The 22,555-nt window shown below is 40.4% G+C and overlaps 2 protein-coding genes across 2 annotated transcripts in view; one reads left to right on the top strand and one right to left on the bottom strand.

The window, feature by feature from the left end:
* Positions 1 to 5,906, bottom strand: part of LOC117338566 (valacyclovir hydrolase-like) — a 34,082-nt gene extending 28,176 nt beyond the window's left edge. The window contains exon 1 of the mRNA XM_033899924.1: positions 5,892 to 5,906. Coding sequence (XP_033755815.1) covers positions 5,892 to 5,906 — 15 coding nt within the window. The remainder of the gene's footprint in view (positions 1 to 5,891) is intronic.
* A 4,207-nt stretch (positions 5,907 to 10,113) lies between these two features.
* Positions 10,114 to 22,555, top strand: part of LOC117337557 (5-oxoprolinase-like) — a 93,732-nt gene continuing 81,290 nt past the window's right edge. Inside the window, exons 1-16 of the mRNA XM_033898588.1 lie at positions 10,114 to 10,323; positions 10,493 to 10,665; positions 12,909 to 13,100; positions 13,613 to 13,738; positions 14,545 to 14,651; positions 14,963 to 15,078; positions 15,247 to 15,326; positions 16,356 to 16,408; positions 16,923 to 17,035; positions 17,185 to 17,273; positions 18,424 to 18,541; positions 18,675 to 18,817; positions 19,130 to 19,258; positions 19,496 to 19,608; positions 20,767 to 20,855; positions 21,529 to 21,610. Coding sequence (XP_033754479.1) covers positions 10,504 to 10,665; positions 12,909 to 13,100; positions 13,613 to 13,738; positions 14,545 to 14,651; positions 14,963 to 15,078; positions 15,247 to 15,326; positions 16,356 to 16,408; positions 16,923 to 17,035; positions 17,185 to 17,273; positions 18,424 to 18,541; positions 18,675 to 18,817; positions 19,130 to 19,258; positions 19,496 to 19,608; positions 20,767 to 20,855; positions 21,529 to 21,610 — 1,712 coding nt within the window. The 5' untranslated portion in view covers positions 10,114 to 10,323; positions 10,493 to 10,503. The remainder of the gene's footprint in view (positions 10,324 to 10,492; positions 10,666 to 12,908; positions 13,101 to 13,612; positions 13,739 to 14,544; positions 14,652 to 14,962; positions 15,079 to 15,246; positions 15,327 to 16,355; positions 16,409 to 16,922; positions 17,036 to 17,184; positions 17,274 to 18,423; positions 18,542 to 18,674; positions 18,818 to 19,129; positions 19,259 to 19,495; positions 19,609 to 20,766; positions 20,856 to 21,528; positions 21,611 to 22,555) is intronic.

Below are 22,555 nucleotides of genomic sequence, written 5' to 3'. Positions count from 1 at the left end.
AGTCACTACATTGGGTAGTCACTACATTGGATAGTCACTACATTGGGTATAGTCACTACATTGGGTAGTCACTACATTGGATAGTCACTACATTGGGTAGTCATTACATTGGGTAGTCACTACATAGGGTAGTCACTACATTGGATAGTCACTACATTGGGTAGTCACTACATTGGATAGTCACTACATTGGGTATAGTCATTACATTGGGTATAGTCACTACATTGGGTAGTCTCTAGATTGGGTATAGTCACTACATTGGGTAGTCACTACATTGGGTAGTTACTACATTGGGTAGTCACTACATTGGGTAGTCACTACATTGGGTAGTCACTACATTGGATATAGTCACTACATTGGGTAGTCACTACATTGGATAGTCACTACATTGGGTAGTCACTACATTGGGTAGTCACTACATTGGATATAGTCACTACATTGGGTATAGTCACTACATTGGGTAATCACTACATTGGGTATAGTCACTACATTGGGTATAGTCACTACATTGGGTAGTCACTACATTGGATAGTCACTACATAGGGTAGTCACTACATAGGGTAGTCACTACATAGGGGGTAGTCACTACATTGGGTAGTCACTATATAGGGGTAGTCACTACATTGGGTATAGTCACTTCATTGGGTAGTCACTACATTGGGTAGTCACTAGATTGGGTAGTCACTACATTGGGTAGTCACTACATTGGGCAGTCACTACATTGGGTACAGTCACTACATTGGGTAGTCACTACATAGGGGGGTAGTCACTACATAGGGTAGTCAACTAATTGGGGTAAATCATAAACATAGGGGGGGGTTTTAATAATTGGGGGGTCACTACAAATTTGGGGATAGTCAATTAAAATTTGGGGAGTGACATTGGGGTTTGCCCCACATTGGGGGGGTCATAATGGGGTAGTATACCTTTGGGGATGTCACACCCTTTGGGGAGTCACTAAATTTGGGGAAGTCACTACATTGGGTTTAGTACTACAAGGGGGGGTCACTACATTGGGGGTAGTCCTATTGGGGGAATCAAAAATTGGGTATTCCCCTACCTTTGGGGAAATACTACATTTTTGGGGGTGTCACTTTAAAGGGGGGAGTACTTATAGGGGTAATCACACATTGGGGGATGCCCCCCATTGGGGTTTTGTCACTACTTGGGGGATTCCACATTGGGTATTCAAAATACAAATTTGGGGGAGTTACTTCATTGGGTAGTCACACATTTGGGGGGAGTCCCTACATTGGTAGTTTAAATACATTGGGGGATTACTACATTGGGTTTGTACTACTTGGGTATTTCACTACTTGGGTGTCACTACATTGGGTAATTACTACAAATTTGGGGAATCCCCTACTTTGGGACCACATTGGGTTTCCCTTTATTGGGTAATCACTTTTTTCAAATTGGGGAATCCTCTTGGGTTTCCCCCATTTGGGGTTTGTCACTTCATTGGGGAGTCACTTTCATTTGGGAGTCACCACATTTGGGGAGTCACTTTCATTGGGTATTTTACAACCCTTTGGGTTTGTCACTACTTAGGGTTTGTCAATACCTTTTGGAATCCCACATTGGGGGGTCACTACATTGGGGATAATCACTACATTGGGAAAAGTCACTAATTGGGTAGTCACTTAAAAAGGATATTTACTACATTGGGGGTATCACTACATGGGGACAAATAATTGGGGGGGTGACTTTTTAAAATTTTGGGGTGTGAAATTTGGGGGGTACTTCCTTGGGTTATCATACATTGGGTTTTCCTTTAAATTTGGGGGTTGCTTTTTTGGGTTTGCTTTAAATTGGGGGGTACTTTAAAAATTTGGGGGGTAAATCATTGGGTAGTCACTACATTGGGGATAGTTTATTAAATTGGGTATGTCCCAATTCCCATTGGGTAATTTATTCATTTGGGGGGTCAATACATTGGTAGTCCCCTACATTGGGTAGTCCTTTCTTTTGGGGATAGTATTACCCTTGGGTTTTGTCATTTAAATTGGGTAGTCCTTTCATTGGGTAGCACTTCATTGGGTGTCATACATTGGGTAGCCTACAGGGGGGATTTTTACATTTGGGTTTGTCATTATGGGGGAGTCACTACATTGGGGATAGTCATTCATGGGGAGTCACTACATTGGGTAGTCCCTAATTGGGTAGTCCCCTTTTTCATAAGGGATCACACATTGGGGGGAAATAATTTCATTGGGTATCACAATAGGGGGGAGTCACTACATTGGGTTTATAAAGGGGAACTTCATTGGGTAGTACTTTCCATTGGGTAGTCACTACATTGGGTAGTCACTACATTGGGTAGTCACTACATTGGGCAGTCACTACATTGGGTACAGTCACTACATTGGGTAGTCACTACATAGGGGGGTAGTCACTACATAGGGTAGTCACTACATTGGGTATAGTCACTACATTGGGTAGTGACTACATAGGGGGTAGTCACTACATAGGGGGGTAGTCACTATATAGGGGTAGTCACTACATTGGGTATAGTCACTACATTGGGTAGTCACTACATTGGGTATAGTCACTACATTGGGTATAGTCACTACATTGGGTAGTCACTACATTGGGTATAGTCACTACATTGGGTAGTCACTACATTGGGTATAGTCACTACATTGGGTAGTGACTACATAGGGGGTAGTCACTACATAGGGGGGTAGTCACTATATAGGGGTAATCACTACATTGGGTATAGTCACTACATTGGGTAGTCACTACATTGGGGTAGTCACTACATGGGTAGTGACTTCATTAGTGGTAGTCACTACATTGGGTAGTGACTTCATTGGGTTGTCATACCTTGGGTTTGTCCTAAAATTGGGTATTTTACACTTTGGGGATGTACTGCTTTGGGGAGTCACTACTTGGGGAGTCACTTTAAAAGGGTAGTCCACGCATTTGGGGAAGTCACTAAATGGGTTCACTACCCTTGGGGTTTGTCACTTCATTGGGGCGTCACTACAAATTTGGGGGTCCCCTACATTGGGGTTTTTTTATACATTGGGTGTCCCCTACTTTGGGGAGTACTACTTGGGGATAGTCACCATTGGGGAGTCACACATTTGGGTTTAAGTCAATACATTGGGTATGTCCTACATTGGGAGTAATAAATTGGGTTTGTAACCGGGGGGGGGGGGGAGGTTTTTTTGGTAAATGGGGGGAACAGGGGGGTTTTGGGGGGGGTTTTGGGGGGCCGGGGGGGGTGGGGGTTTGGGGGGGGGGGGAAAAGGGGGAAAAGGGGGGGACAAGGGGGGTTTTTGGGGGTTAAGGGGGGTTTTAAAGGGGGGGGGGCCAAGGGGTTGGTTTAAAGGGGGGAAGGGGGGGGGGGGCCCCCCGGGGGGGGAAAGGGGCCCGGGGGGGGGGAAGGGGAGGGGCCCCTTTTTTGGGGGTTTTTGGGGGGGTGGTTTTGGGGGTTTTTGGGGGGGGGGTTTCCCGGGGCCCGGGGGGTTTTGGGGGCCCCGGGGTTAATTTGGGGAGGGGGGGGGGGGATTTGGGTTAAGGGGGGTTTAAGGGGTTTTGGGGGGGGGTGGGGGGGGGGGGAAAAAAAGGGGAAATTTTGGGGGGGGGGGGGGTGAATTTGGGGGCCCCGGGGGGGGGGGGGGGAAAGGGGGGTGGGGGGGGGGGGGGGTTCCCGGGGAAGGGACCTTTGGGGGGGGGGGTTTTTGGGGGGGTTGAAGGGGGTTGTCCCCCCCGGGGGTTTTGGGGGGGTTTTGGGGGGGGGGGGGGTGGGGGGGGTGGGGGGGTTGGGGGGGGGGGGGGGGGGGGGGGGGGGGGGGGGGGGAAAGGGGGGGAGGGGGGGGGGGGGGGAAAGGGGGGGGGGGGGGGGGGGGGGGGAAAGGGCCCGGGGGGTTTTGGGGGGGTTTTTTGGGGGTTTTTGGGTTTTTTTTGGGGGGGGGGAAGGGGGGGGGGGGGGGGGCCCGGGGGGTTCCCGGGGGGGTTTTGGGGGGGGGGTTTGGGGGGGTTGGCCCTTTGGGGGGGGGGGGGGGGGGAGGGGGTTTTGGGGGGTTTTTTGGTTTTTGGGGGGGGGGGGGTTGGGGTGGGTTTTGGGGGTTTTGGGTTTTGGGGGTTTTGGGGGTTTTGGGGTGGGGGGGGGGGGGGGGTTTGGGGGGGGGGGGGGGGGGGTTTTTTGGGGGGGTTGGGGGGTTTTGGGGGTTTTTGGGGTTTTGGGGGGTTTGGGGGGGGGGGGGTTTTGGGGGGGGGGGGGGGGGTTTGGGGGGGTTGGGGTTTTGGGGGGGGGGTTTGGGGGGTTTTTGGGGGCCCTTGGGTTCGGGGGGGGTTTTTGGGTTTTTGGGTTGGGGGGGGGGTGGGGGGGGGGGGGGGGGGGGGGGGGTTGGGGGTTTTGGGGGTTTGGGGGGGGGGGGGGGGGGGGGGGGTTTTGGGGGGGGTTTGGGGGGGGGGGGGGGGGTGGGGGGGTTGGGGGTGGGTTTTGGGGGGGGGGTTTGGGGGGTTTTTGGGGGGGGGGGCCTACCAATTTGGGTAGTCACTAATTGGGGGTCACTACTTTGGGGATGACTTCATGGGTAGTCACTCATTGGGTTTGTACTTCTTGGGTGTCACTACATTTGGGGAAGTCCCACATTGGTATTTACTACTTTGGGTTTTACTACATTGGGTAGTCACTTCATTGTTAATTTTGTCCCCTACATTGGGTTTTGGCAATACATTTTGGGGATTTAATACATTGGGTTAGTCACTACATTGGGTACACTACTTGGGGGAGTCACTACTTTGGGGGTTAAATACATTTGGGGATTTACTTCATTGGGTAGTCACTAAAATTTGGGTTTCACTTAATTTGGGGGATTTCACTACATTTGGGGAGTCCCCAAATTTGGGGAGTCAAATACATTGGGTGTTACTTTCATTGGGGAATCACTTCTTGGGAGGCCCTACATTTTTTATCACCCAAAATTTGGGGGAAATCAATTTCATTGGGTTAAATCCCCTACATTTGGGGAAATCACTACAAGGGTAGTCACCCCGGGGGGGTAAATACATTGGGTATTAAAACATTGGGTTTTAATAAATACATTTGGGTTTTCCCCCTTTTGGGGGGTCATAAAGGGATCTTTAATACCTTTGGGTTTTTTCCCCCTACAGGTGTACTAAATTGGGTAATACTTTTTTTTGGGGAGGGACTTTTTTTTATAGTACTTCATTTGGGGAGTACCATTGGGGGATAAAATAATTGGTTTAGTATTCCCTGGGTATAGTTTATTTCATTGGGGGATAGTCCCCTTTCATTGGGTTTGTCACTAAAAATTTGGGGGGTCACTAAAATTGGGGTAGTCACTACTTGGGGATGTCATTTCATTTGGGGAGCATTTCAAATTTGGGGCGTCCCCAAAATTGGGTAGTCACTTCATTGGGGTTTACTAATTGGGGAAATCACCTTCATTGGGTTTTGTCATTTCATTTGGGTTTGGGCATTTCATTGGTTTTATTCCCCTACATTTGGGGGTAGTCATTTGGGTTTGTCACCCCCTTTGGGGGGTCCTACAAGGGTTTGTCACTAAAATTGGGGGTTCACTACAGGTTTAGTAAAATACATTGGGTAGTCACATTGGGTTAATCCTACATGGGTTTGTCCTCATTTGGGTTTTGTCCACACATTGGGTATCACTAATTGGGGAGCAATACATTGGGTAATCACTACTGGGGATCCCTACATTGGGGACTCCATTGGGTAGGGCAATAAATGGGGGGGTTGTCACTACATTGGGTATCACAAATTGGGTTTGTAACTACATTGGGGTTTGGACTACATGGGGTTTGTCACTACCCTGGGGGTTTCCTAATTGGGGTTTGTCCCACATTTGGGGTTTGCAAACATTTGGGGAGTCACAAAATTGGGTTTGGCCTACATTGGGTATAGTCATTACGGGGAGTCAATTAAGGGGGAAGTCACTACATTTGGGTTTGTCCCTACATTTGGGGGGTTTCCCACTTGGGGAGTTACTACATTGGGGTTTGTCATACATTGGGGGAGTCACTTAAGGGGGAATTTCCCACATTGGGTATGGGCCCACTTTTTAAAATTGGGGAGCACTACAATTTGGGGGGGTCACTACATGGGGTTAATTGGGGTGCATTAAAAGGGTAGTCACACCCTTTGGTAGTACTTCATTGGGTAGTTCAAATTTGGGGTTTTTCCTACATTGGGTTTCACTACCTTGGTAGTTTTTTAAAATTGGGGGAGTACTACATGGGATAAATCAAATACGGGTTAGTCATTAAAATTGGGTTTCACACATTGGGGATTTAATTATCCCCCCATTGGGGGATCCCCACATGGGTATTATACATTGGGAATCCACTACATTGGGGATCACTCATTGGGTGTCAAATACATTGGGTATAGTCACCATTGGGTTGCCCCTACATTTTGGTAGTCACCCATGGGTAGTCACTACCTTGGGGAGTTCCCACATTTGGGGAGTCACTTTTATTGGGTGTTTCCAAAATTTTTTTAGTCCCCCCAAAATTGGGGGAATCCCTACATTGGGTTAGGGCACTTTCATTGGGTTTTAGTCCTACATTGGGTAGCCCTACATTGGATAGTCACCTTTCATTGGGTAGTCCAAAAATTTGGGGGAATCCCCACATTTAAAAGGGGTCAATACATTGGATAGTCCCCAAAATTGGGATGAAAAGTTTACACTTGGGTAAAGTCACTACATTGGGGATCACAAAAAGGGGGGGATACTTTAGGGTAGTATTTTTTTGGGTATGCCTTTAAATTTGGGAGTGACTCATTTGGGGGGAGTCCCCTAAAGGGGGGGAAATCCTTAATTGGGGTTTGTTTATTCATTGGGTATGTAATTAATGGGGAGTCAAAAGGGACAATTGGGTTTTGTCACTACATTGGGTATCCCCCACATTGGGTTTTAGTCCCCTTTTGGGGAGTCATTTCATTGGGAAATTACCCACCCTTTTGGGGAGTCTTCCCTTTGGGGGGAGTCCCTACATTGGGGGTTTGGCCCCTCATGGGGGATCCTTTAAATTGGGGATAGTCCCTTTCATTGGGTTTTGTTATTACATTGGTAGTCCCCCTTTCATTGGGGAGTACTTCTTTGGTATATTCATTTACCCTGGGGTTTGTCAAAAAAAATTGGGATTGGGCCTACATGGGTTTCCTACTTGGGGAGGGAATACATTGGGTAGTCAACTTTTTCACTACTTTGGGGGAGTCATTCCTTGGGTTTTTTCACTACATTGGGATAATCACTTCATTGGGGGGTTAATACAGAGATTTTATCAATTTGGGGGAAAATTTTTAAACCAATTTAGAAAACCCGGGGGTTGTTTCTTTGCCCAAAAACATTTTTAAATTTTTAAAAAAATTGGGGGAAAAACTTTGGGGGGCCCCTTCAATACTCCCGGTAAACCACATTGGGTCTTATAATTTTAAATAAAAAAGCAATTGTTTTAGAAAACAGGGGTGTGCCCCCAATTTTTTACCCCTAAATTTTTAAACATACAGGGTATCAAAATTGGGTATCAACTAAAATTTGGGTTAAATAAATTGGGTTTTGCACGACCAAAAAATTTTTGATATTAACCTTTTTTGGATCCTTTTTTTATAGTGAAAATTTGTATTTTCCCAAAAATGGGAAAAGAGGTTTTGTCCAAAAAATTGGGGAAAAAGTTTTTATTTCCTTGGGAAAAGTTGAATGGGTATCATCATTCCCTCCTTTGGAAACTCTGGGAGCCTCTTTGGGGGGTATTCTTGGCCCTTTCCCGGGTAAAGCCCCCAAAAGGGGGTAATTTAGGGTTTAACTCTGGGGATACTTTTCCCCAAATTTTGGGGTTTAATTAAAGGGGGTTAAAAAATTCCCTTGGGGAAGTTTTAAAGGTTTCTTTTTTAACCACCATTAATTTTACACAAGGGGAATAAAATTTCCCTGGGTTTTTCCCCTCCCAAAAATATAAAAAATTGGGGGAAATATTTGGGGGGTACAAATTGGGGATTCCCATTTTAAAAATAAATTTAAAACCAGTTGGGGCCTTTTCAAAATTGGGGGTCATACACCGTACAAAATTTGGGAAAAGTCATTAACCCGGGGACCACCCTTTTTCAAAAAATTTCCCGGGTTACCCATTTGGGGTATACAAGGGGGACCAAGGGGGCAAAACTTCACACCCGGGGAAAGCACACATGGGGTTTTTTTCCCGGGAATCACAATTGGGTTTAATAAATTGGTACCTAAGGGGCCCCTTGGGAGAATCAGGGGATATCCCCATTGGGGATAAAAACCCTATAAGGGCCCCTGGGGGATCCAAAAGGGGGAAAACCCCCTTTTAATCAAAAATTTTGGGGGCAAAGGGGTATGTCCACACCATTGACTTTTTCCCTATGCGACACAATGGCACTGAAAGTGCAGATATTTAGACAAAGTTCATAAAGGGATATAATCCAAGAATGTTAGTATTTTAAGATGTACAATGTAATCAAAATTAAACTTACTGGTTCTCTGCATCAGTCACCAATCAAAATTACCTTACCTAGGTAGTATAACAAAATCTGATTTTTTAAGATATCTGGAGGGATGAATATAGATCAGCATAATATATGGAAAACTTAAGTCACAATTATCAGTCAGATACGAAATATTAAATAATAAACTATATTATAAATGTTTCTAATTTGCAATTTTTTAAGTCTTTTACGAAATTATTCCTGCAAACAAACTAGTTGTACAATGTATCTATCAAATGAGCTGACCATATACATAGTGGTATATATAAGGGGAGATAATTATGTAGCAGGCCGGGTTTTAATTGTAAATACTGTACATATTTGTATGGTCGCCTTCTAGCTTCTGGCTAGGGGGAATTTCCCTTTAGCTCTGTCGGTAGAGCGGCGGACCAATAAGCCAAGGGTCACGGGTTCGATCCCGGCTGGCTGCACACTACTACTCCTTGAACTTTTACATTGGTGCCGCAGACCACTCCAAATGAAAGCAAGAGGCTTCCTTGGAGATAGAACCTGGATTGGTGTGTTCAGGGTGAACACATTTGAAGGAGGTAGTGTAGCAGTGTAGCAGCCCGGGGTTTAATTGTAAATACTGTACATAGTTGTATGGTCACCTTCTAGCTTCCGGCTAGGGGAATTTCCCTTTAGCTTAGTCAGTAGAGCGGGGGACCAGTAAGCCAAAGGTCACGGGTTCGATCCCGGCTGGCTGCACACTACTACTCCTTGAACATTTACAATTAGAACTGTGGACATTGCAGTCTGTCAGTTTGCAATTCATTTTTACCTTTGCTTTTGATCGTCAGGTAGTTTTGCCCTTGCCTGTTGCATCATAGCAAAAAACCTGAAATGAAAAGAGTAGACAATTTATGAAAAATATTAAACATTATAGATTACATCAGAAATTGAATTCTCTAAATGTTTGTAGAATCTTATACAGATACCCCTATTAAAGTTCATAGCTTTATATATGAACGATATGTTAGTCCAAAAAGAAGACTGTAAATACTGGCCATACTTGATAGTCGAAAGGATGGACAGTCACAGAGGTCCTGTTTTATGATACAAGGTTATTAAACAGTTGGTTCATTACAAATCATTTGAAATTTGAAATGGTATGATATACAATATATCACAACCATCATCAACATACTGGTGAAACTTAAATTAAATGACAGTCAACAACAAAATGCTAGACTTGTTCATTGAATATTTTGATATTGTTCAGACTTGGATTTAGTATCGCTGGGTCATTGGAACATGTCAAGCCCCTGTGTCCTTAGAGACCTTACGCAGGATCAGCATTCCCTGTTGCTAGTTGCCTTTTCGTCACGGGGTTGATCTGCAGTTCTGGCGCAATGTTTACATGACCCTTTATAGTAACGAAGCGCCTAAAAGCACAGGTCCCAAGAAGCCGAGTAAACCTCGCAGACATCTTTTTAGAATTTGTAGGCCTATGTAGCGTTAAACCTGTCGACGTCTACTTTCTTTTTCCATACACTTTGTTGGAGAGAGAGTATACTAAGGGAAGTAACTCATATATAAATAAAACACCCGAACTCTCGTTGTTGTGTTGTTCCTGTGCTGCAATAAGTTGACTTTTTCAGAAATAATATTTCTTTCCTGTTTATTCTTATTTAAGAGGTGATTGTGCAATTTTATTTATTCTGTAGTGAGTAAGTGACACAAATACAAACAATCAGAAAATCAATACTGACGAAACGGACGTACGACGGTACGTGAACGTGGGGAAACAGGTGAATAACAAGAACGTGAGATCAGTATTATTAGATGTCAGCAGAACAGGACAGAACTGTACAAAGGTTGGTATATATCTGTCTTCACTATAAATATATTTTTGATTACCCACTACACATGTATGTTGCATTTTCGTTTTTAAGCCCAGAGTGATATGTATATACATTACATGTACATTTATAATATATTTGATTGTTTTTATGACTACTAAAATTTCTTATTTGCAAACAACAGTGAGATTTGAAATGGCGAACAGGTTCCAGTTTGCAATTGATCGCGGTGGCACTTTTACTGATATCTGGGCTAGATGTCCCGGAGGTAAAGTGAAGGTGATGAAGCTGCTGTCTGTTGACCCTAAAAACTATCCTGATGCCCCAAGGGAAGGAATTCGCCGCATCATGGAAGAGGTGAGGTTTACACCACAATGTAATTATGTATATTATGTGGTAAATGCTACTAACTGCAATACAGTAGTACTGCTAGGTAAGCTCCCGAGAACAGTCCTTTTTCTGTAATGTAACAAGTAGCGCGATCAAGCTTCACACCAAATATAATTGATAACAGATTAGTTATAACAACTTACAATTTTCACCGATTTTATAACTCTGGAAATCATCATTTTTTTTGGTAAATGTTAAAATCATGAAATTTATCAAAAAAGGGAAAATGTTCAAACAAAACTTTTATAAAAGCATATAATAAGCAAAAGAGGAATAGTAATCAGTAATGTTTAGAAAAATAAAGCTCATGATGTACAAGCAATGTACAGAGTTTTGTATCTCTGTGAATTAATGCAAATGTGTAAAAGATCGAGAAAAAAATGCAACAACCAGATTAGGACTCAAACCCTGGACCTCTTAACTCTCTACAGAAGCTCTAATCATTTGAGCTACCATGCCACCAGTGTTTAGCCCAGTCTAGTTCAACTACATTCCTCCTTCTTCAACGAAGTCTTCCCCCTAGAAGACACATGAAAACTTTATGATACCACGTGTGAACATTGGTATTTAATTGGATGCCAAATGTAACACTGATCAGGGGGAAATGCTACGACCAGATCAGGGCCTCTCTTAAACTCAATTAGTTAATAGTGTAAAGACTATTTAGTCAGAGGTTTCGGGTTCGATCCTCAGCCGAGGCCTTGAAATAATTATCACTATAATAAGTCTATCATTACCTCCATTACTTTGTCACCCATGTAGGGACCTGTGAAATTTTTTATTTAGCTTGCTGCAGAAGCATTGCTGTAGCCACTGGAAGTTTAAACTCTTTCCTGGAGGGCCCGGGGGTTCACAGTATGTATCCATGGTAAATACTATAGCTACAAAATACTACTAGGATCGGTTGAGTGTAAAACTACTAAGGTAGCAGTGTACAGTAAAAATGCCAAATTCTGAAAAATATGGCACATGTTTTAGATATGTAAACATTGCCAGTTAACCTTACATATAACCTCTAATAAAGTATATATATTTGAAATCTGTACAACATTTGCAATTTTAATAGAGCTCTGAAGGATAAGTAAACTGATATTTTCTGTGATTTTTAGAGCTGTGAATACCATGGTAACAGCTTAAAAAATTCTCAAAAATTGCAAAATATTATGATATTTGACCCAAAATGGCACAATTCTCTACACAATTTTTTTTCTGAAACCTATTTAAAATTAAATATCTCTATCCCAAAGACAGAATTATTCTTGTTTGGACATATGTTGTAAATTAAGTTTTTCCGCTATCTTACCTTTTCTGTGGGCTTCCATTTTGCGCTGTAGGCAAAACTAAATTTCCTGTGTAAACACACGTTCGGAAAATCTGGATATTTAAAATCCGGAACCAATTTATTGATTTTTGTTTTAATAAATGTGAAGCCTGTATGTACTACTTCATACTGAATATACCAATTATAGTGTACATTTATTTTTTCATTTTTTATGCATATCATAATACAGGAGTTATTTGCTTAACAAAAAAATTGCCCATGGCCAGGCTGTCTTACTGTGGTGTGCTACCTAAGCTAGAGGTCCCAGGTTTGAACCCTAGAGGAGACACTGAAATTATTGTAATAACCTCTCTTTCAGCAAGAATATAAAAAGAATAAACAAATTTCCTATTTTAAATATAGGAAGGATCACAAAGGCAATAAAAAAAAAATGTGCTAAAAAGTTTTAATTTAGCTTGGAATTAAAATAAATAACTACAGATTTTTGTGTTGAAAATTAACTGGCGATTATCAGGTAAATTCTCTCATGCATTAAGGTATAAATGTGTAAATCATAAAAATGTATGGCTAATTATGTAATGATGAACGTATGTTCCTTCAAATTTATCATGCTACATGTATGTGTATAACTTATAGATTTTCCTTGTGTGTAACATCACTGTAGTTATATATACATACAATTCTACGTAGTTATTCTCCAGAAAAATGTGTACATGTATGTTCCTTTTTGGTGCTGTTCTGACGGTATCGCCATATATACACTCAGTAATTCAGTCCTACTTTTGTAGAATCGTCAATTTGAAAATACAATGTAGTCAGCTGAAAGTTGTTTGCAAATAAGCTTTCCCAAAACTTCAATACTCTGCTTTTATACAAGGGGAGGGGCTAATTTGAGGATAAATATTGTAAGGTATCTTGTGATTGACAGGTAGGGGGGTGTGTCCTCCCACCAGAAGAACCACTAGACTCTTCCCAAATTGACTGGATCAGGATGGGGACGACTGTGGCTACTAATGCTTTGTTGGAGAGGAAAGGGGAACCTATGGCCCTGGCAATTACCAAGGGTTTTAAAGACCTCCTCCACATCGGTAACCAGGCACGCCCTAACATCTTTGATCTGGTAAACATCTTGAATGCATTATTCATTTTTGACCTTGACCTATTTTTGTGGTCACAGGGATGAACTTTATTAAACATTCAAATACATGTCATTGTTTGATAAACTGAACTACTTTATCAATAAGCTTGTACTATTTGCCAAATCATATGGAAGGCAGTGATTTTCTGTGATATGTTTAGAGTAAAGTAAAAATCTGTTTGGTGATTGTTCAATAATTTTCTTTCTTATGATCTGAGGGCAAAAGTATCATGAAGGTAAGAATGTAGCTTTGACTGTTTAATTTGATGCAATAGTGTAAGCTAGGTACTAGTGGTCTGAAACACAAACAATAAATGTTTGGATTGTGATTTAGTTTCAGTAATCTCTGTCTAAATTCATACATCCTTTAATTGATGCTAACATTTGTTGCATATAATATACACATATACATCATGACATTGTGTGCCAAAATTGCATATCACATTTTCCTGTGCCAAGTAGTGTGGAAATTGAAAGCATGTGATTTTGTTTAGGAAATCGTGTCACCAGACCAGCTATATGAGGAAGTGATAGAGGTTGAGGAGAGGGTTGTGTTCCAGCAGGATAAGTGTGAGATCAAGAAAGCCTGTACTGTTGTTACTGGTACGACTGGTGAAAAGGTGAGGCTCCCTAATATCACTATGGAAAATGTACATGGATAATGATAATGACCAGTGGCACAGATACTACTGGATCATGCCATCAAGGCTATACTAAGAAATGTTTGTCAGTCCTCATTTAGCATGCACCATCCATTGTCCTGGTACACATTTGACTCTTTTAACTGTTACTCATGAGGCAGAAGGGTTACAGACATGGCCAACAGGCTTACTGTTATGGTTAATAGGCTTACAGACATAGCCTGGAGGCGTACAGATGTGGGTAGATTAAGGCTTACAGATTTCAAACAACTAAAGTACCTCAAAAGCCATTGAAAGGCTTATTGCAACTCCTCACAGAAATGGCACTCATTTTAGTTCAAGGTTACCAATGTTTGAGTATCACTTATCAATTAAGATATAACCATCATGCCTAGTAACATATTGTTATTGTAACAAGTGGGCAGGACCTGGCTTCATTTACAGTAAGGTTGCTATATTATCACTTACAATTTTACCCTTGGAACTGTCAATCTAATTGTTTTAGTTTAAGATTAGAGTCCAGTTGTTCACAAGGTGATTAGCTTAATGTATTTGTGACAATCTCATTTCTCCTTTACTTTAAAACCTGAGTGTGTATTCCTTGAAATAGGCAGGTAGGAATAGACTGACAAGTGTTATACATTTTTTAGTTCATAAAATTTTGTCAAGTTACTTTTAATTTTGATTATATCAGCATTTTAAAATTGTTGTTGAACTGTGATTAGCCTAATCACCTTTGAAATAACTGGACCCACATGTTGATACTGTTGATTGTACCCCCATAGTTGGAGGTTTGGAACACTGTTGATTTGACAAGATTACGACAGGACTTACAGCAACTATTAGACAGAGGAATTCGGAGTCTGGCCGTCGTCCTACTTCACTCCTACACGTAAGATTATGTACAGCTCTGACTTTCAGTTATTTTGATAATTTGTTTTAGTAAAGACATGCTTTACTGAATGTTTTTTGTTTCTCTTTACTGAATTTTATGTAGCTCTAAATCAAAGAAAGTAAATAATTTTGATATTTTGGTTAAAAAGACTGGTGGTTCTATGTCACAACCCAGTTCTCATTTTAAGAATGTTACAGATTACTTGCGTTTGAGTACTCAATGTTAAGTTGCTAGATGTACATTAATTAAGACAGAACTATCCACGTCCTACTGGTACCACATATTCTATCACTTGTTATCATCATCAGATTTGCAGATCATGAAAATGAAGTTGGACGCGTGGCAAGGGAGATGGGTTTCCACCAGGTGTCGCTGTCATCAGATGTCATGCCGATGGTGAGAGTTGTCCCACGAGGTTACACAGGTAATAATGAATTTGTGCTTCATAGTGAAATGATGAACTGAATTAAGATAACCTAGGAATTGTTTGTCTTTATGTGTCAAGAAATATGTATAAAATATATTCAAAACTAAAACTGTAAAGTACATTTATTGATTGTATAGAGGACTGTTTTCTTTGTCTTGTTGACAGCGTGTGCTGATGCTTATCTGACACCATGCATCAAGAACTATGTCGCGGGCTTTGCCTCAGGCTTCCAAGGAGGAGTGCAGGTGAGAGTCACAGACATCATTACGTACATTTCCGAGTTTGATTTAACGAAGTTCCACTGTATATACCTAGGGCCTGAATACATGTAGCATCACTACCAGTTATTTCCAGATCTGCTAACGTCACTACATCACTCATAGATTAACAAGATACTATCCCAACATCAAATATTTATCCTGGAATTAATGGCATATCAACACTAATGCACCATACAAATGTACCTCCCAAAATATCATAAATGAGACTCCTCATGAAATGGCCAATTAAGGGTCATACACATTATGAAAGTAATGATTTATGAATTGTTTTCACTATATAATTACAGTGTAGGGTGTGTTTTAGTTAAGTTCATTATGACTTCATATTAAGGCAATGATGAAAATACGAGGTGTGTAGTTTGATCCTGACTCAGGGCGGTTTTTATTTCTCAGGAATCTTTGACCTCAGTACAAGACACTTTATCCCTACAGATCTAGTATTGTACTTGTATGTTGTTTTCCACTAATTTATTTCACTTAATTCCAAGATAGTTGTAAATACTGTTGTATAATAAACCATTTCACTTACAGGGTACCCGTGTGTTGTAAATACTGTTGTATAATAAACCATTTCACTTACAGGGTACCCGTGTGTTGTAAATACTGTTGTATAATAAACCATTTCACTTACAGGGTACCCGTGTGTTGTAAATACTGTTGTATAATAAACCATTTCACTTACAGGGTACCCGTGTGTTGTAAATACTGTTGTATAATAAATCATTTCACTTACAGGGTACCCGTGTGTTGTAAATACTGTTGTATAATAAACCATTTCACTTACAGGGTACCCGTGTGTTGTAAATACTGTTGTATAATAAACCATTTCACTTACAGGGTACCCGTGTGTTGTAAATACTGTTGTATAATAAATCATTTCACTTACAGGGTACCCGTGTGTTGTAAATACTGTTGTATAATAAACCATTTCACTTACAGGGTACCCGTGTGTTGTAAATACTGTTGTATAATAAACCATTTACTTACTTACAGGGTACCCGTGTGCTGTTCATGCAGTCTGATGGAGGACTTACCCCAGTGGATCAGTAAGATCTCTTCACATTGTCCGAGAGGTTAAAAAACATCTTAAAAAATATCTGAAAAAACAGAAAATAATTACACATACACATGTATTATACAATAGCATAGGTGATTACATTGGAACTTTAAGAAAATTCTGAAAAATCTTTGGTTTTTGGGTTTAAAAGGAAATTTGATTAACCAATATGAAGTTCATTTTTGCATTTCTTCCTCAGTTACCTTTTGCAGTTTGATTTACATTTGAATTTTTATAGGACCTCTGAAAATAACATATAAAGATCTCTTTGAAAGCATCAGTCATCAGTTCCATGTTATAACTTGATATCCCGTGGGCTGATGAAACTCAAACTCATTGCAATGATGAGATTTCTCTTCTTAGTTTGAGTCCAAAGGTTAAGGTAACAGTTACTGCTTGTGTATAAATATGAATGGATTCCCCACATATCAAACAATCTCCCAAAGTAGGTCATACAATGACTAAGTAGTTTTTGTATAGGTATGTAATATACTTATTTCCAGATTTAACGGATCGAGAGCGATTTTGTCTGGTCCGGCTGGTGGAGTTGTAGGGTATGCCCTCACCACATATAAAAAGGAGTCTGACCTGCCTGTCATTGGTTTTGATATGGGAGGTAAGATGTGACAACTATGTTCTGAATTAAATTGTTTTCTTGTGAAGACTTATCATCGTTTTATCAATTACAGGTTTTATGTAGCAAGAAATTGTATTCCTAAGAACCAAACTTATGAATAATTGAAAGTAACTGATGTTTATCTACAGGGACATCTACTGATGTGAGTCGGTATGCTGGAAGTTATGAACATGTGTTTGAAACTACTACTGCTGGAGTGACAATTCAGGCTCCTCAGGTAGGTCACACAGATATCTATAATACACAGATATATATAATACTTATCAGGTTATTCAGTCTCCCCAAGAAGGTCACACATAGATATCTCTATTACTTATCAGGCTGTCATGCTGGTTTGTTTCCTTCTGTACAATGCCATGTTTGTTTGTTGCTGTTTGTACAATGCCATACTGAATTGTTTCCCTTTGTACATTGTCCTGCTCTTTGTCTCACTTTCTACAATGCCATACTGATTTGTCTCCCTTTGTACATTGTCTTGCTTATTTTTCTCCCTTTGTACAATGCCATGTTGGTTTGTCTCAATTTGTACAACGCCATGTTGGTTTGTCTCCCGTTTCACAATGCCATGTTGGATTGTCTCCCTTTGTACAATGACATGTTGATTTGTCTCCCTTTGTACAATGGCATGTTGGTTTGTCTCCCTTTGTACACTGACATGTGGCTTGTCTCCTTTTGTACAATGCCATGTTGGTTTGTCTCCCTTTGTACAATGCGATACTGATTTGTCTCCCTTTGTACAATGCCACACTGATTTGTCTCCCTTTGTACAATGCCATGTTGGTTTGTCTCCCTCTGTACAATGTCATGTTTGTTTGTCTCCCTTTGTACAATGGCATGTTTGTTTGTCTCCCTTTGTACATTGACATGTTGGCTTGTCTCCCTTTGTACAATGCCATGTTGGTTTGTCTCCCTTTGTACAATGGCATGTTGGTTTGTCTCCCTTTGTACATTGACATGTTGTCTTGTCTCCCTTTGTACAATGCCATGTTGGTTTGTCTCCCTTTGTACAATGCGATACTGATTTGTCTCCCTTTGTACAATGCCACACTGATTTGTCTCCCTTTGTACAATGCCATGTTGGTTTGTCTCCCTCTGTACAATGCCATGTTTGTTTGTCTCCCTTTGTACAATGGCATGTTGGTTTGTCTCCCTTTGTACAATGCCATGTTGGTTTGTCTCCCTTTGTTCAATGCCATGTTCGTTTGTCTCCCTTTGTACATTGCCATGTTCGTTTGTCTCCCTTTGTACAATGCCATGTTTGTTTGTTTCCTTTTGTACAATGCCATGCAAGGTTGTCTCCCTTTGTACAATGCCATGTTGGTTTGGTTTCCTTTCCCTTTCTACAGTGACTGTCTGGTCTGTTCCAGCTGGACATCAACACCGTAGCTGCTGGTGGAGGATCCATGCTTTTTTTCCGGGCTGGTCTGTTTGTTGTTGGACCGGAATCAGCTGGAGCAGACCCTGGCCCAACCTGCTACATGAAAGGTGGTACTTGTATACTACATCATATTATTTCATGTGTATCATATAATATTGGAGAAATCTCATTTCTTTATAATGGTAGATTGGTTTTCCTTGCTAGTAATGTAGTTATTAATTAACCAATCTGTACATATAGGTGGACCACTGACTATAACAGATGCAAATCTCTGTTTGGGGAGAATCCTGCCAGAATACTTCCCAAAGATCTTTGGCAAGACACAAGATCAGCCCCTAGATGAAGGTTTGACGCGGAAATCTTTCCAAAAGTTGACCAGAGAGGTGCGTTTACCTTATACATATTCAATAAACTGATGGTTAGCCTACTCTCTTAGGGTTATAATAATTGTTTAGCCATTTGATTCTGTGGATCTTGACTGGTTCATCACCAGTGAACAAATTTCTTGGTTGGAAGAGCATCTGTCTTATGTAAAACATCTTGTCTGAAGTTTAATGTTGCATGTTTCATGTCTTTTTAAACTTGCCTAGATGACCAATCAACACAAACAATGAAAAACCTCCAGTTTTATGATGGGACATTTTCTAGTACTTTTTTCAAATTTGTTGATTCACAAAATATCTGTTCTTTATCAGGTCAATGAGTTCCTCTTACACCAACATGGCACAGAGAAGCACCAGCCAATGACAGAAGAAGAGGTTGCCATGGGCTTCATTCGTGTTGCTAATGAGACCATGTGTCGACCAATCAGAGCTCTTACACAGGTAGATTTTATTGTGTATTATGCAATAACCATGCTGTGTTTATTTATATGATATATATAATTCATTTCCAATGCATCAGTATTGATTCCATATAGACTGTCCATGCTTTTCTCAAAAACTGTATTTTTATGTATTTTGATTTAGCACAGTGTTCATAAAGTTCATAAAATATCAAAACTAGGTAAAAAATATTAAGATACATGTATATAATATGCTTACGCTATTACATTCCAACAGGCCAGAGGCCATGACACTTCACGACATGTGCTGGCCTGTTTTGGTGGGGCAGGGGGACAACATGCCTGCGCTATAGCCCGATCCCTGGGGATGAGACAGGTGTATGTACACAGGTAAGTAAATGTTACCTGTCGATACAGGTGTATTTACACAGGTAAGTAAATGTTACCTGTCTAAACAGGTGTATGTAAACCGGTAAGTTGAATATATGGGCTTCGGGGCCTCTTGGTAAATTATTCATAATGAAATAAAATGAAAAAAAAAAGTACAGATAATCAAGCATGCATAAACAGTTTTACCGAAATATGGCAGGGATGCTTTGCATCTACATATATAGCTTGAATTCGTGATATATACATACAGCAACCAAATGTAGTAACATTTAATACAAAATAGTTGGTAATCAGAGAAAATATCCCGATGTCACTTGAGACATGCATTGATACCTGGAAAATCTTAACTTTCTGTACAAACTTATGTTACTAATTGAAAGACATGGTCAAAATAAGTTGATGACTATACCTGAGGGACCTCCTGATGGCAATAGGAATGTATTGGTTCATTGCATAGATGGTAAAAGTATTTGTGTTGATTAGTCCCCTGCCAGTGAAATAGGGGAACTATAGTTTTCCTCTCTGTCTTGTATACACATACAAAACTGTATGTAAATAATATCAAAGTTTGTAAGTACTCTAGCTGCTTCCTTAAGGAATTTCAATCAGCCTTCATACAACGATGAAGGACCATACTCTTTTGGAAAAATTTGAGTTTCAGAATTGTTGGGTCAAGTTCAAGGTTACCGTTACTATTTTTAGAAAATTCTTCTCAGCACTCTAGTGTCTTCATTCCTTGAGGGATTTAGATCAAACTTGACAGAATTACAAAGAACCATGATATCTCAACATGTTCCAGTTTCAGGGTTGTTGGGTCAAACCTATTGCTGTTGTCTGTTACAGGTATGCTGGGTACAGTAACGTATTAGTATCATACATTACTCCTATTGGTGTTGTCTGTTACAGGTATGCTGGGTACAGTAACATATTAGTATCATACATTACTCCTATTGCTGTTGTCTGTTACAGGTATGCTGGGTACAGTAACATATTAGTATCATACATTACTCCTATTGGTGTTGTCTGTTACAGGTATGCTGGGTACAGTAACATATTAGTATCATACATTACTCCTATTGGTGTTGTCTGTTACAGGTATGCTGGGTGCAGTAACATATTAGTATCATACCTTACACCCATTGGTATTGTCTGTTACAGGTATGCTGGTATCCTGTCTGCCTATGGTATGGCTTTGGCTGATGTGGTACATGAGGCCCAGGAACCATGTGCTGGGAAATATGACCAAAGTATACATCCTCATAGTAAACTATACATCAATATTAACGTGAAATATATAACAGTTATGTAAATCAACTTGCAAGGTTGGTCTGGTCACAATATCAATGTCAAGAACGCTGAGATTGTATAGGCCAATGGGGAGAAGAATCCTCGATAATTATCATGCTCCCTTCAAAATTCATTATTGTATTATGCTATGAAGTTGTCAGTCCATCCATCTGATGTAAACCTTTGTTTTTCCTCCTACATTTTGCAACTGATCTTTTTGAAACATAGTAGGCTTTATAATGGTGATATGTGGTTGTGTTTCTCAGAATGGCAATTTGATTTGACTATTTTTGCAAAGGTTATTACTGTTTGTTTATTTCAGTATGTATTTTGTCTATGTGCATTGCATTTTAATTAAACTGTTTATTTTTTTCGTTTCAAATTTTGTGTTCACTTGATACAATGCATTTCATTTTGACATGGGATACATTCATCCATTGTTCCACGGTACATATTGGTCACCAAAAAGTTGAAGTGACCTTTTGTGATTCATCTTTATCAGTTAATTGTCAAGTATTGTCCATCATCCTTTAATATTTTCAATTTAGAATTTAAACTTGAATCCTTCATAAGAAATTTCATTGAAACTTGATGATAATATTCAGTACATAGTCCAGTGTTGTCTTGTTTTAGGTTCGTTTACTCACCTGGACAGTCGCATTGAATACCTGAGTGAAGTCTGTTCACAGGAACTACTAAAACAGGGATTTAACAGGTATACCTATAATTTAGGGATTTGACAGGTATACCATTAATTTAGGGATTTAAGACACAAACAGCATATAAATGAGTTTGATGAGTAAACAAATATTTGTCAATACGGAGTTCCAGTGTAAGTTATCTGAATATAAATTCTACCTGAATAGTGTTTATGATAGCAAACAAATCCATGTAACAGGTAATTTTAACCATTTTTAGCCCACCATCATCAGATGGTGGGCTGTTCAAATCGCCCTGCGTCCGTGGTCCGTCGTCCGTCCGTCCCTCCGTCCGTAAACAATTCTTGTTATCGCTATTTCTCAGAAAGTACTGGAGGGATCTTTCTCAAATTTCATATGTAGGTTCCCCTTGGTGCCTAGTTATGCATATTGCGTTTTGAGACCAATCTGAAAACAACATGGCTGACAGGCAGCCATCTTGGATTTTGACAATTGAAGTTTGTTATCGCTATTTCTGAGAAAGTACTGAAGGGATCTTTCTCAAATTTCATATGCAGGTTCCCCTTGGTGCCTAGTTATGCATATTGCGATTTGAGACCAATTGGAAAACAACATGGCCGACAGGCAGCCATCTTGGATTTTGACAATTGAAGTTTGTTATCGCTATTTCTGAGAAAGTACTGAATGGATCTTTCTGAAATTTCATATGCAGGTTCCCCTTGGTGCCTAGTTATGCATATTGCGATTTGAGACCAATTGGAAAACAACATAGCCGACAGGCAGCCATCTTGGATTTTGACAATTGAAGTTTGTTATCGCTATTTCTGAGAAAGCACTGAATGGATCTTTCTTAAATTTCCTATGTAGGTTTCCCTTGGTGCCTATATTTATGCATATTGCGTTTTGAGACCAATCTGAAAACAACATGGCCGACAGGCAGCCATCTTGGATTTTGACAATTGAAGTTTGTTATCGCTATTTCTGAGAAAGTACTGAAGGGA

Source organism: Pecten maximus, chromosome 11, assembly GCF_902652985.1.
Source record: "Pecten maximus chromosome 11, xPecMax1.1, whole genome shotgun sequence".
Lineage (NCBI taxonomy): Eukaryota > Metazoa > Mollusca > Bivalvia > Pectinida > Pectinidae > Pecten > Pecten maximus.
The sequence above is the reverse complement of the archived record's forward strand: the minus strand, read 5'-3'. Positions and strand labels throughout refer to the sequence as shown.